The 15,895-nt window shown below is 42.7% G+C and overlaps 1 protein-coding gene across 11 annotated transcripts in view; it reads left to right on the top strand.

Moving 5' to 3' along the window:
* sox5 (SRY-box transcription factor 5) overlaps nucleotides 1–6,398 on the top strand; it is a 372,706-nt gene extending 366,308 nt beyond the window's left edge. For all 11 annotated transcript variants that reach the window (XM_072562296.1, XM_072562294.1, XM_072562297.1 and 8 more), the window contains one exon: nucleotides 3,741–6,398. In XM_072562296.1, the coding sequence (XP_072418397.1) occupies nucleotides 3,741–4,047 (307 nt within the window). In that variant the 3' untranslated portion in view covers nucleotides 4,048–6,398. The remainder of the gene's footprint in view (nucleotides 1–3,740) is intronic.
* Nucleotides 6,399–15,895: the final 9,497 nt, after the last annotated feature.

Genomic DNA, 15,895 nt, shown 5'->3' with positions numbered 1-15,895 from the left:
ATTCCCATGACACCTCCATTTCCCCAACTGCGGCTCAGTGCAGGAAAGAAGTTCTGAAATAGTGCCAGAATCTTTTGATCTAGTTGGTGCCTATTCTCCACAACCACCTGATGAAGGAGCAGTGCTCCGAAAGCTAGTGCTTCCAAATAATCAGGCAGTGAGTATTTTGCTTGGTTAATCGATGCTAGATAACATAGTTAGCCACGCATCGGGACCTTGTTCGGATAATCCAAAATTCAGTTATTTCAATGCCATATGACCGAGGTTCCTATGTAATTTGATTTAAGTGAACACTGACAACATCAAAATCAACACTTCACACTTGGCATGAGGAGATCCATCTCCCAGTAGTCACAGAGTCACAGTCATACAGCATGGAAGCAGATCCTTGGGTCCAACCAGTCCATACCAAACATAATCCCAAACCAAACATTCCACCTAGAGTTGTAGAGTCACAGAGATGTACAGCATGGAAACATCCAACCTGTCCATGCCGACCAGATATCCCAACCTAATCTAGTCCCACCTGCCAGCACCCAGCCCATATCCCTCCAAACCCTTCCTATTCATATACCTATCCAAATGCCTCTTAAATGTTGCAATTGTACCAGCCTCCACCACATCCTCTGGCAGCTCATTCCATACACGTACTACCCTCTGCGTGAAAATGTTGCCCCTTAGTTCTCTCTTATATCTTTGCTCTCTCACCCTAAACCAATGCCCTCTATTCTGGACTCCCCGATCCCAGGGAAAAGACTTTGTCTATTTACCCTATCCATGCCACTCATACTTTTGTAAACCTCTATAAGGTCACCCCTCAGCCTCCGACGCTCTAGGGAAAACAGCCCCAACCTGTTCAGCCTCTCCCTATAGCTCAAATCCTCCAACCCTGGCAACATCCTTGTAAATCTTTTCTGAACCCTTTCAAGTTTCACAACATCTTTCCGATAGGAAGGAGACAAGAATTGCACGCAATATTCCAACAGTGGCCTAACCAGTGTCCTGCACAGCTGCAAAATGACCTCCCAACTCCTTACTCAATACTCTGACCAATAAAGGAAAGTATTACCAAATGCCTTCTTCACTATCTTATCTACCTGCGACTCCACTTTCAAGGAGCTATGAACCTGCACTCCAAGGTCTCTTTGTTCAGCAACACTCCCTAGGACCTTACCATTAAGTGTATAAGTCCTGCTAAGATTTGCTTTCCCAAATTGCAGCACCTCACATTTATCTGAATTAAACTCCATCTGCCACTTCTCAGCCCATTGGCCCATCTGGTTCAGATCCTGTTGTAATCTGAGGTAAACCTCTTCGCTGTCTATTACTCCTCCAATTTTGGTGTCATCTGCAAACTTACTAACTGTACCTCTTATGCTCGCACCCAAATCATTTATGTAAATGACAAAAAGTAGAGGACTCAGCACCGATCCTTGTGGCACTCCACTGGTCACAGGCCTCCCGTCTGAAATACAACCCTCCACCACCACCCTCTGTCTTCTACCTTTGAGCCAGTTCTGTATCAAAATGGCTAGTTCTCCCTGTATTCCATGAGATCTAACCTTGCTGATCAGTCTCCCATGGGGAACCTTGTCGAAAGCCTTACTGAAGTCCATATAGATCACATCTACCACTCTGCCCTCATCAATCCTCTTTGTTACTTCTTCAAAAAACTCAATCAAGTTTGTGAGACATGATTTCCCACGCCCAAAGCCATGTTGACTATCCTTAATCAGTCCTTGCCTTTCCAAATACATGTACATCCTGTCCCTCAGGATTCCCTCAAACAATTTGCCCACCACCAAGGTCAGGCTCACTGGTCTATAGTTCCCTGGCTTGTCTTTACCGCCCTTCTTAAACAGTGGCACCACGTTTGCCAACCTCCAGTCTTCCGGCACCTCACCTGTGACTATCATGATACAAATATCTCAGTAAATACCTGCCTGCTACTGCCCCATAACCCTCCTATGATCTCCCATGACTTCCCATTAATATTATTTCCATAAATAATATATAATTATTTATATTTCTACATGAACCCTTTCGACTATAAAAGCTGCCTGTCCTACTCTTGTTCATGTTCTCTTTAGCTAATTATTATGTAGAGAAAGACCTGCATTCGTTTCTCATCTCTGAGCAGTCACATAAATAACAGTAGGCCATCTTCTGGACTCTGTGGAAGTGAAGGTATTCCCACTGTGTCATTAATTCAGGAGTTTCGGGATTTTGAGCCAGCACCATGCTGGAATGGTAACCCACAGCCAAGTGGCAATGGTGCAAGAGTTGGAGGGAATGTGGGGAACTGATTATGTTTCCATGCACTTGCTGACCTTGTCTCTCGAGGTCATGAAGAACCTGTTCCTGTCAGAAGTAGCTTTGCACCATGAAAGGCAAGGGCTGTGACAGTTCTTGCAGTGACTCATCACAAGGACACTTCTGGCTGATAGAACGGCAGTGCTGCCAATATACCACAATTAACTCGGGCCCATCTGCCTTTCCGGCTGTTTATTTGACAATGTTATACATCAGTGAAACACTGACCTTATATAATTTGTATAATGGAGTTGTGTACTTCAACATATTTGCCCACTGCTGGGACACGAACACTGATGGAGGGGAAATATTAGTTTGCTTTCTAAATCCTTGACTTTTGTCAGAATCTCTGTGATGGGAGAAAGGTTGATTTGGGCCAATTTGCTATTTAATTGGTGACAGCAGCGAGGTCCCAAGTGGATTCCAACAGATTTTCTCACCACCGTATTGAGGTGCTCCAATGTTTCTGCCTTGACTATGAATCATTGTGTGTTGTTATGCTTTTGAGTCTCCTCATTTAAAGGGCAGCGGAAACAGACTGATGCGTATATTTCTAAATGAAATTGAGTATGTACATGAGAAGGAGGAATTTGCAAGGCTCTGGGGAAAGAGTGGGACTAAATGAAAAGCTCTTTCAAAGAGCTAGCATAGGCACTGTAGGCTGAATAGCTTACCAATATGGTTTTATGGGTTCAGAGATTTTATAGCGCCATCACTGATGGGAGGTTGCAATTACAGTGTGACAAACTTGTATTGGAAGTTTCCACTAGGTCATAGAATCAAAGAGATGTACAACATTGAAATAGACCCATCAGTCCAACTTGTCCATGCCGACTAGATCTGCAATTGACCCATATCCCTCTAAACCCTTCCTATTCACGTATCCTTCAAGATGCCTTTTAAATATCATTAATGTATCAGCCTCTACCACTTCCTCTGGCAGCTCATTACATGCACACCACCCTCTGCATGAAAAAGTTACCCCTTAGGTCCCTTTTAAATCTTTTCCCGCTCACATTAAACTTATGCCCTCTAGTTTTGGACTCCCCTACCCTGGGGAAAAGACCTTGACTATTCACCCTATCCATGCCCCTCATGATTATATAAACCTCTATAAGGTCAGTCCTGAGCCTCTGATGCTCCAGGGAAAATAGCCCCAGGTTATTAAGCCCCTCTGTATAGCTCAAACTCTCCAACCCTGGCAACCTCCTTGTAAATCTTGTCTGGACCTTTTCAAGTTTAACAGCATCTTTTCTATTAGTTATGTGGATAGGGAGATGCACAACAGAAACTGTCAGCCTAATAATGTAATAAGGGATGGGAACAGAAAGTGAGGTCTGTTAGTCAGGAGACAAACGCAGCTGTAGCTAAGTTCTCCAGCAAAGATCTGTGCCACTATTAACATGTAGTTGTCTCTGTGTCAACAGGCAGCAGGGTCAGATCCCCATCACGACAGCTGGAGTGGTGTATCCTGGGGCCATTGCTATGGCTGGGATGCCATCCCCGCGGATCCCGTCGGAGCACTCGAGCATGTCGAGCAGCCCGGAGCCCAGTATGCCAGTGATCCAGAGCACTTACAGCCTCAAATCCGGGGAGAGCCAAGCAAAGGACGAGCTGAGGATCAACGACATGAACGGAGGGATGTACGATGAGTACGAGGACGAGGAGGAGGACGACCCAGACGCAGACTACGGCAGTGACGACGAAAACCAGGTGGCGGTGCAAGCTGACTGATAGGAGGTCAGGAGCTTTCACCGACGAGTCTGAATCCATCGGTCTGGTGCATCCTACCAGGGGCCAAACACATTTTGACTATCCAATACACTGACTGTTACTTAAAACTATTTAGTCTTAATAAACAGGATATAGTCAGAACATTACTGGCTATTAGACCTGGGCCTATGGTACGGGCGTGGGAAAAAAAATGATAAGCTATGGGTAAAACAATGCCAGTAAAATCAGCTGCTAACCCCGGGCACTGACGTCTTACCCTCCTGAGGTTTGTCTAGACTGTCATTCTTATAAGATTCTATAAATTCTCACTCAGGTACAAAGTGCCAACAAGTGGCTTGTGAATGTGTTTTGTTGTTATTTTTGTGCCACAATAAAAGGTGTTTTTTTTTGTTCACATTTTTGGATGGATCAAGGTAAAAAGAAACAAGTTTTTCTGTTCGCTCTCGAGTTACCTTTGTTTCAAAGGAGTCTATTTTCTTGAATATATCAGCACACTGTTGCACCCTCATAGAGTACTTTCGATTTTTTTTGTTGTTTGTTGCACATCATTTTAAAATGCAACTCTTAGCAAGTGCCAAAATGTGTAATTGTTGGAATTAGTTCATGCGCTTTCCTACAGTCTTAAGCTAGGGATACTGTTGGGTCTTAGACAATCCCAGACACCTTTCCATACCAGCAGCTGTAGGAGATAGTAGGTGCAGTTCTCAGGTGAAAGGGGAAATAACTGAAGACGTGTGAAACTTTTTATTACGTAAATTGTGTGTGCGTGTGCGTCTGCAAGTGTGAGTGGGTGTGCGTGGGTGTTATGGTACTTTATAAGGTGTCGGAGACAGTGATAGCAAAGCAGTGTGGGAGAATGAAATTCCAGGTCCTCAGCGTCCACTCCGACACCTTCCGCAGCGAAGCCGAAATTTCTCTTCCCTCCCTTCCTCCCGTCCCCTGCCGTCATTCCGCTGAGGCAGATGCTTCCTTCAACTCTCTTTGCTATGTTCGAAGCACTTAGAAAAAGAAAAGGGGGCGTTGGGGAAAACGAACAGGCATCCAAACTCAGAAGCGAGGCTTGTTTCTGTCATAGAGGTTGCCGTTAGCCAGGAACGTGCCATTCTGGCGATGGCGCAGTTTGTGGAAACAGACACCATACCTCCAATGGATTTTGGGCGTTAGAAACTTTCTTCCCCCTCACCCTAAATAATACAATTTTGGATAAATGGAAATAAAATGCTTTGTTGTTAAAGGTGGACTAGCTGATCATATACTGCATGTCAGTGTTTAATTTGTATTTTTTGACTGTATTTTTCAATTTTAACTGCCTCTTAATAGTGTACAATGATGATCAGCTATTCCCCAGTTAGTAAGTTATGTATAATTTATTTCTTCAGTTCTATCTAATTGATTGGCAATGCAGCATTCTGTAGCTGTAGATATTTAAGGCTGGTAATTTAGATATAAAGTTTTTTTCTTTTTTTTGTTCTTTAAGTCCTAGTGATGTCATGTTATGATGTTTAATCGACAGGCGTGAAAATAATTGGACTGTTTCTTGGGACAGAAATGAGACTGTTCACATAATCTCATTTCGTATTTAATTGTCATGGTCACTTAGAGCTGATTCGCTAAAGCACTCTGTAATGGAAAAGAAAAAAAAATTGCCAATTTTAAGAAAAGAAATACAGGTGTTTTATATCACTTTATGTAAAATGTGAAACCAGTTTTTGTTTTTTTTTCTCTCAACTGTGTGAACAAACTTCTGACTTGTGTGGGGCTTTAGTCTCACATTGGCTGGGCCTTTTCCACCATTTCTTTTTTGGCGCTCTGTTTATTTATATGACTCTAGACTACAAGAGTACTTTGTTTTAGCTCCAGTAAGGTTTCACCATGATTTTGTGGCTGTGAGCCGTTTGTGATCTATATGCCAACAATGGAAACTGTGTCGGAGTTTTCGTTTGTTTTTCGCTATTTTTGATTTTATCCTTTTTCTGTATTTTTTTTTCGTTCCTGTTCAGATCTCTCATTTTGCATTCTGTAATTCCCAATCTCAGACTACTCAGTTCTACTGATGCTGTACTGTTTTTTAAAAAGAAATGTATTTATTGGCCATCACTGGCTCTAAAAATTATTAGACACAGATTGTGTTCAGGAAGACAATCAAATTGAGTGGAGCTTAAAACAAAGTAAACTGAATCTACCATCTCACTTGAAATTTAAAGAAAGATATGTAAATATAACATAGAATTATAGATTTATATTTTGTTCATAACACATAGTGTAATATAAGTTGTATATTTTCATGTTTTTTTGTTTATGTTATCATTCATGCCACAATAAAAGCAGAGTACTTGTACTCTGAAAAAACAGACATGTGTTAACAGCATCTGTTTCTGTCTTACCCCCTATAGCCTTTAGCAGTTCCAGACACTAATAAAAAGAACTTTGTGGTCCATAAGCTCTCTAAGTTTTCTTTGTTCTACATGGCCTATTTATTTCAGTGCACAGTACCTTTAAATATTTTGCGAGGGGTGTGTGGTATCTTAAAGGGAACTGCACTGTACTTTCATGGCCGCACATGTTGGCAGTTTATGAAGGAAAACTGATCTTGCCATATCTTTGGGTCTGTCCAGCATTTGCAAAGTTTCTTTACCTGAAATAAAAAGCCCAAAACCAAAAGCGTTGAAATGAAACACATTCCCGTTCCTCTGCCTCGTTTCTCAAGTGAAATCACCAAGGATTTAAAAAATAAATCTAAAAGTTTATGTAGCGCTTTCCATAACCTCCAGGTGTCTCCCAGCTGATGAATTTGAAGTGAAAGGTATAGGTCAGTTGGTACACAGCAAGATCCCTCAAAACAAAATGAATTATATAAATTAACCAGACCGTTTATCGCAATAATGTTCATCGAGGGATTGGCCAGGACATTGGGGGAGCACCTCTTTCTTTCTTTGAAGTAATGGCATGGGATATGTTTTTCAAGAAGATAAATATCACCTCCACATTTGAAAACTAATGTGGAGGTTAAGGCAGAATCCAAGTCATTCAAGATTCGACAAGCAGCTTACTGTGACTTTAACTGGTCCTAACATAAAAAGTAGTGCGAAGTGGGTTTGGGTCCAAAGCAAAATTTAATGCTTAACTCAACATTGCTGTTTATACATCTTGATACTGTACTGATTTTGATTCAATCATGATTAATGTAGCCAATTGCTTTCCTGAAGAAATATTTTCCCTACTAAACATTATTTCTGTGTCCAGGATATCATACCACCTCCCTTTCTTTGCTTATTCACTTCCAATCTGCCATCTGAACCCTGATTAATCTTTCTTCCATTCACAAACTCAAGTGTTCCTCTATCACCTGTGGAAACACGGTGCTAATTGATCTTCTTTCCCCATTTCTCCATTGTGATCTTCTCCCATCCTCTTTGACAGGATCTCCTGCATTCACCTCACCGTTACTGTGGCTGCTTTGTTACATCTTACTCAAACTTTTATTCTGCCTGACCCATCACAAGTCTTCCCAGCCTTCTCTTCAAACCCTCCCAACTTTGTATACTGTCATCTCCGCCATTGTAAAGGATGCCTACTCTCCCCCTTTCATCTGCTTCAACACCATCGCTGTCTATTCTCCTCATAACAACATAGCACCTTCAATCATAGAATTCCAAGTTGCTTCACGGGAATGGGATAAAAACCGCGGCCATGCCAAGAAATGTTAAGATAGGTAACCGTAACTGGGACTGAGCAGGTAAGTTCGAAGGAGTGTCCTGAAGGAGGAGACAGAGGTAGGGAAGTGAGGATGTTGGAGTGTTTGGGACCCACTCAGCTGAAGGTGCAGCTATCAATGGTGGAGTGATGATATACGAGGGTACTCACAGGAAGCCAGAATTAGAGACATGCCTCAACATGGAACTCAAAGGGGTTACAGAAATAGGGAATAGGACAAGGAGTAGGCAATTCAGCCACTTCAGCCATCACCACTTAACTAGGTCACGGCAGACGATGATCAACACCATTTCCCTGCTCTAACTCTGTATCCTTTGATACCCTTAATACATGGGGAAAGTAGGAGAGGTCGAAGCAATGGAATGATTTAAAAACAATGAGAATTTTAAAACCAAGATGTCACAGATGGAACAAAGGCAAAATTGCAGCATCTGTGGAGAGAAAGCAGAGTTAACATTTCAGGTCGAGTGACCTTTCCTCAGGACTCCCCCGAATTTGACCCGAAACATTAACTCAGGATTTCTCTCCACAGATGCTGCAGGACCTGCTGAGCTTTTCCAGCAATCTCTGTTTTTGTTTCTGATTTGCAGCATCCGTAGTTCTTTCAGTCTTTTTTTATTTTGTTGCAGATGGAAGTGTGTGAAGGTCAGGGGCAATTGATGAGTGGGATGTTGAATAGAAATTAGCAGAGTAGGCCATTCAGCCCTTTGAGCTGATCATCCAACTCAATACTCTGTTCCCGCTTTTGCTCCATACTATTTGATCCCTTTAGCCCTCTCTGTATCGATACCTGTAACTCTTTCTTGAAAAGCCAGGTACGTATTGGGAAATGGGTGACAGGGGTTTGAATAAGGTTGCGTTTAAGCAGGGTGCAAGAAGAAAGGCCAGATACGGTTTGCATTTTGCAAGAATCAAGACTAACAAAGACTTTAGAAGCCGGGACTATGCTACTGAGCTGGATTTAGGTATTCTTGGTATGGATTTATAGTCAGCAATTTACTTCAAAATCAGGTACAATACCAAGGTTGCTAGGTGTTATTGGGTTCAACGTGAGTCATTGACCAGACAGGGGCATTGAGTCAGTGCCAAATGAAATCATAACCAGGATACCTGTTTTTGACAGTGGGCAATGGTTTCAAAATTTATTTGTAAGAAATTTCTGCTCATTGAGGAGTGGCTAAGCACACAAGTGAGATCACTCAGAGAGGTTGGAGGGGATTGAACTGGATGACACTACAAGAGAACCAGATGCCATCAACGTAGCTGTGGAACTTGGTATTGTCGCTTCAGGTGGCGTTTCTGAGAAGCAGTGTGTGGATGAGAAATTGGAAGGGGGCAAGGATAGATTCTTGGGGGTGACTAGAGATGAAGGTGCAAGATCAGGAAGAGGAAACATTGCAGGTGATTCTCCACCTTTTATGAATAGACAAACCTGGAACCTGATCAATGGTATGCCACCCAGCTGGAGGTCAGAGGTGAGGCCCTGACAGAGGTTAGAGTGCCAGGTAGGTCGAGAAGATGAGGAGGGACAGATTATTTCTGTCACAGTTCCATAGGATGTCATTTTTGGCACTGATTTTACTACTATTGCACAGTGGATGCCTGAAGAGATTCAAGTGTGGAAGTTGGGTGGAGATTCAAGATGGCAGTGACCCAGCAAATCTGAGTCTGTCATGCTCTGCCTGAGACTCGGGCAAAGTGGGGAACCCGCCTTCACCATACCTTTTAAATCATTTAAAATAGCTTTTGCCCAGCACAGTTAGTCATTTTGCATCAAACTTGAACAGTTTGGTGTTGTTCTTAAAATGACTAAGGGCAAAAATTCCTGCAGTTCGCAACAGGCAGAGACCCCTCCCCCACCCCCTCCAGCAGCAGCGGCAGAGACCGCCTCAGGGGATTTACCTGCAGAGGTGAGCCTGGTCTGCGTGATTAACAAGCTGCAGGAGAAGATCGAGGCCTTCATCGAAGAATCCAGGTCCAGGTGGGAGTCGTTCTCGGTCGTGCTGCAGAAGCACGACTGAGAAATTGAAAAACTCGAACAGCGCATTGGAGGGGCGGAGCAAAAGGCCGCGACCTCGGAAGCTGATGCCGAATCGGCCATGGGCCAGGTCTGGGCTCTCGAGCAGCGAGTCCGGACCTCGGGGGAGCACATCGATGACCTCGATAATCGGGCCGTCGAGAAAATATTCGGTTGTTGGACCTTCCTGAACGGAAATAGGAAGGCCAGCTCACAGTTTTTTTGGAGCAATGGCTCCCTCAAATATTAACGTTGGAATCAGGATCAGGCCAGGTACGTTAGAGTGGGCCCACCGGGTTGCTGTACGCAGGCCCAGGTCGGACCAGCACCCCCTGCTATAAAGAGACGCAGATGCTCCTGGAAGCCTCCAGAGTCCTGGGGAAGGATCCCCAGGCCATGGTGCACAAGGGCTCCAGAATAATGTTACTCCAGGATTTTTCTCCAGACGTGGTCCGCAAGAGGAGGGCATTCGAAGAGGCGAAGAAGCATTTAAGAGACCTAAATATCCAATACTCCTTGCGTTACCCGGCAAAGCTGCGCTTCAGCCACGATGGATCCATATACAACTTTGGATCACTGGAGAAGGCTAAAGAAATCTTGGACTCTCTTAAATAGACCGTGAGACTTAAACCATATGGATAATGATTTTATGTTGCCCCCCCCCGGTTTACCCTTTATTCCTTCTCCGGGGGCAGGGAGGGGGGGGCTTATTTGTTATTCACTATGTAATTTTTTTTTAACAGGCCATGTGGCTTATTTAATTTGTGTGAGAGGGGGTTTTGTTTTGTCCTACCTTTTTTTTAGAGTGGGGTTCTCTTCTTCTGCCATGTTACTTTGTTTTCTAATAATTGCTGGGGATTGTAACTTTGTAGCTTTATATATTTATATTTTGTATTATGCTTACTAAACGCACCTAGGTGTTGGTGTGGGGGGGGGGGTGGAGGGGCGCAGTGGGTCTCTCACTTTTAACTTTGGTTGTTTAAAACACTCGAATTTGTCTACTCCATTTTATAATACATGGGCCGAGGGAGGGGCACTAGTTAGGAGAGATTATGGTGGGGTTATTGACAAGTAGTTATGCCCCTGGGATTTTTCAAATGTGTTTTGTATTGTTTTCTTTACTTAGGAATAGTTCTTAATTGTGTTGGTGTAAATGTCTTAAAGAAGTTTTGCTTTTATGAATTTTCCATGGTGTTTATTCAAGGCGTTTTGAGTGGGGTTCTTCCCCCTGGGGGGTCTCGGGCTTGCCTGGATAATCATGGCTAGCTATTCGCTTAGGTGGTGCACCTGGACTGTCAAGGGGAGTAATTCACCAATCAAAAGGAAAAAGATACTATCAAACCTTAAAAAAGAAAGGGTTGATATAGCTCTCTTACAGGAGACTCATCTACTTGACAAAGAGCACTTAAAATTACAACAGGGTGGATTTGACCAGGCCTTCTTCTCATCTCTTAGTTCAAAATGTAGGGGAGTAGTCATTCTCACTCGGAAGAATCTTCCTTTCAAAATCTTAAGCCAGATAAAAGATGAATCTGGACGGTATATACTGATCAAAGCCCTAATAAATGGAGAGGAGTATGGGATTTTGAATCTTTATTGCCCCCCGGCACATCCCTTCAAATTTGTAACGGAAGCGTTTTCCACGTTGATGGCTTGATTTTACTTATATTATGGACTCAAAGACAGATAGGATGCCCAAGAGTACTATGGGTATATCTCTTAGATCTAGACAATTGGCGGATCTGAATAAGGAGGAGAAAGTGAGGACTGAAGAAGGGCTCATGCCCGAAACATCGATTCTCCTGCCCCTTGGATGCTGCCTGACCTGCTGCGCTTTTCCAGCAACACATTTTCAGCTCGGATCTGAATAAGGAGCCAGGGCTAGTAGGTGTGTGGAGGTGCCTTCACCCCCAGGGCAAGACTTTACTTTCTAATCTAACCCACACCTCCCTCGACCCTTTTGAATTCCATATTGTCCTGCAAAAGAGGTAATATAGCAATCTCTGATCATGCCGCAGTATGTATGGAAATTAAGACAAGGGATGATGGGACAGGCCCCCGACATTCTTTCTTCATGAAGGATAGCAAATCTATAAAATATTTTTCTCAGGAATTCAAAACCTTTCTGGAAATTAATTCAGGTATGAACAGTAACCTGTCGACGATGTGGGAGACCATTAAGGATTATGGGTGAGGTTTGATCATCTCATATTCTGCGACCCAGAAAAAACAAAAGGGAGAACAACAGTGCCTGCTCGAGGCTCACTTGAAGGCAGCTGAGACAGTGTATGTTTATAGGCCCTCTATTACTCAGCTACAAAGGATCACAGCCCTTAGGGCAGCCTTGAATACCATACTTACCCAAACAGCAAAGAGGGAAATATTATTTGCAAAGCAAAGACTATATGAATATGGCGACAGGCAGATTGTGAATTGTATAAATTGCAGGACTGTGAGGATAGAACTAAGAAGGTGGAATCCTTCTTTGAAAACTTGGCCTTTCCGGATTTAACCTTGGAGCAGGTGTCAATCCTGAATGCCCCCCCGACAACCCAGGAAGTACTCGACGCAATTAAACAGCTTCAGAGTGGCAAAGCACTTGGACCAGACGGATTCCAGGTTGAATTTTACAAAGAATTTATAGGGGAACTGGCTGGTCCACTTATAGACATGTATAATTACTCACATAGTCAGGGCTGCCTCCTGCCTTCGTTAAGAGAAGCAAACATTTCTCTCATTCTTAAAAAAGGAAAGGCCCCAGAAGATTGCTCATCATATAAACCAATATCCTTGCTAAATGTGGATTTTAAAATCCTTTCTAAAACGTTAGCACTAAGATTGGAGAGGGTCTTACCATATATCATAAAAGAGGACCAGACGGGGTTTATCAAGGGCCGTAGATCAACTAACAACATTAGAAGGGTCTTAAATATGATACAAGCCTGTCAACAGGGACGAATACTGGGGTTAGTTGTCTCTTTGGATGCAGAGAAGGCATTTGATCGGGTAGAATGGTCATATCTTTTTTACACACTGGAAAGGTTCGGTATTGGAGAGATATTTTCTAAATGGGTCTCAATACTATACAATGACCCCAAAGCAGCTGTGATTACCAATGGTTTAGGTTCGGATAGCTTCAGTGTGGGTAGGGGCTGTTGTCAGGGATGTCCTCTGTCACTGTTATTATTCACGCTATTAATCGAACCACTCGTGGAAGCTATACATACTGACCCTAACATAGTGGCTCCAAGGGTTGGTTCTGGTAAACATAAAATCATTCTCTAAGCAGATGATGTCCTCCTTTTCTTAAGTAATCCTTTGATAGTCGTGCCCCACTTAATTCAAGTAATTAATCTATTTAGTATGTTCTCAGGCTATAAAATCAATTTTATGAAAAATACTAGCGTTGGGTGTCTCGCTAGTATATCCAATTTATCAGATGGGTCTTGTTTTCCCTTTCGGTGGTCACTGGAGGGCTTTCTATACTTAGGTATTTTTATCACCCCAGTATTTGGTCAGCTGTATAAAGCCAATTTTGTGCACCTACTGGAGAAAATAAGGCAGGACCTTCAACCCTGGGGAGGTCTCCCAATATCCTGGTTAGGCAGAGGAGCTCTAGTTAAAATGAATATTCTGCCTCGTCTCTTATATCCAATGAGAATGCTCCCTCTGACGTTGCCGTGACTGGCGTTACGTAAACTACACGGCTGGTTTGGTTCCTTTATTTGGAATCATAGATGGCCCCTTATCAAATTAGAAAAGCTGCAGCTTCCACAAGTAAGGGGAGGATTGGATTTTCCAGACTTTAGGAGGTATCAGTTGAGCTCCCTATTATGCTATGTAGCTTATTGGGTCTCTTGTGACCCACAATCAATTTGGTTAGACATTGAGACCTCCCAAGCAAAGTGTCCCCTCATCAATCTTTTATTTTTTGATAAGATGAGAGCTGTTATGGACTATTGCAAAAACCCTATTGTATTAAATACAATTAAAGACTGAAGGATAATGCGGCAAGATGAGGGTAACCTACAAAAAACCTCTCCTTATACTACCACAGTGGGAGCATTGGGTTTTCAGCCAGGGCTGACAGATGCTACATTTAAAACCTGGAGGTCCAGAGGTGTCTCTTGCTTGGGGGACCTGTTCGATGGGGAGGTTATGATGTCTTTTGAGCAGCTGCACCAGAAGTCTGGACTGCCTAATGGAGACCTTTTTCGGTATTTCCAAATGTGAGATTATATACAGAAGAAGACCACATTATTAGACAGTCCCTACAAATCAGATCGGGAGAGAAGAGTGCTATGGTCAATGGGTCCACCCTCGGTCAGTACTCTTTATCTCATTACATAAGGAGGTATCGAAAGACATGGAACAACTGTTCAAAACATGGAACCAGGAATTGGGGTTAGAAATCCCTTTAAGAATGTGGGAGGACATCTGGGAAAATGCCAGAAAGATCTCTATTTGTGATCGAACTTAAGCTATTCAATTAAAGATACTCCATAGGGCTCATATAGCACCTAAACGACTGGCAAAATTTAGGGTAGGAACATCTCCAATGTGTCCTAAATGTAAAATAGAAGTGGGCACTCTCACGCACTGTTTATGGTCATGTCACAAGATCCGCAAATACCGGGACAGAGCAGCGAACGCTCTGACAGGAATCTTAGGAACGGAGATTAGCTTGGATCCAGTGTCTCTTCTCCTGGGCTTTTCAAATCTGCCCTCCCTGGATGTGCATGGGAGGAACCTATTTTCCATTCTCTCTTTTTGTGCAAAGAAAAACATCTTGGTGAATTGGGAAGCTGAGAGCCCTCCAGGACTTTCGAATTGGCACAGGTTAATCATGGAACCTTGACTTCCTCACAAATATGGTGCACCAAAAAACTGAATTATTCTGTAAAATATGACAGCCCTTTCTGAACTATATTGACACAGATATTTCGGCCATATTGTCAAGGGCTTTTGTCCGGCTGTGGTAGTGGTTCTGGCTGGTCCGGGGACCCCAGGGAGGAGGAATCCTGTATAAATATGGGTTTTATTATGACTTGACGTTAATTCATTTTGAGTATGTACTTAATTATTTAATTATTCTGTTATTTTTCGCTAGGAATATATGATATCCTATTTTATGTTTTGGTTGTTTGTAGGATAGATTAGTAGTTAGTTGGGTTTTTTCCCTCTTTTTTTGTGTTTTGGTTATTATTTATTTCTTCTTTTTATATATATTTAATTGTATATTGGTGTTTATACTTGTTCGTAATACTTTGTAATTTAAAAAAAATTCCTTTTATTTTCAATAAAAATACCTATTTAAAAAAGTATGGAAGTGGGGTAAGGTGTGAACTTTGAGGTTGGGGGAGGGTGGGTGATAATACTTTTTAAAGACGTTGAAGGAGAAGAGGAGATATCAGCATTAAGGTCATAATTAACAGGGACTCTCGGGTTAAGAGCACTTTTTTGAAGAGCGGGTAATAATAATATTAAAAAGAGAAGAGGTCATTATCCAACAAAGAGGAACCATTAACAATATCAGCTAACGAGCACAATAGGTGCGTGTTTAACCTCGTTGTGAGAATAGGATTGAGGAAGTAGTCGCTCTCATGGACAAGATAAACATGGAGAGGACATGAGGGAAGTTTGGAACGAATTTCAAGAAAGTTAGATTTGTTCCGTCACTCAGATGTGTATTCTCCCTACTTTGATACAGCTGACCCTGAAAGCCTTTATATCGATTCCATCCCACTCTCTGCCTACCATCCCTACAGTAACTCCATTCTAGTCTATATGCAGTTACTGACCATTTGGAAGTGAGGTAGGAAACACTCTGCACCTGGCTGGAGAAGAGTCAACCTCTCTCATACAGAAACCAATAGATGCTGGCTCAATTATAAATCTGACAGTGACAGGTTTTTTGTAGTAAATGGTATAGAGGGATATAGATTCCCTACAGGGAGGAAGCAGGCCATTCAGCCCATCGAGTCTACATCCTCCGAACAGCAACCCACTCAAACTCATACCCCTACTCTATCCCAGTAACCCTGCACTCCCCATAGCTAATCCACCCAAACTGCACATCCTGGGACACTATGGGCAATATAACATGGCCAATCGTCC

Source organism: Chiloscyllium punctatum, chromosome 44, assembly GCF_047496795.1.
Source record: "Chiloscyllium punctatum isolate Juve2018m chromosome 44, sChiPun1.3, whole genome shotgun sequence".
In the NCBI taxonomy this organism is placed as follows: Eukaryota; Metazoa; Chordata; class Chondrichthyes; order Orectolobiformes; family Hemiscylliidae; genus Chiloscyllium; species Chiloscyllium punctatum.
Note: the sequence above shows the minus strand (reverse complement) of the source record. Positions and strands in the feature narration are given on the sequence as shown.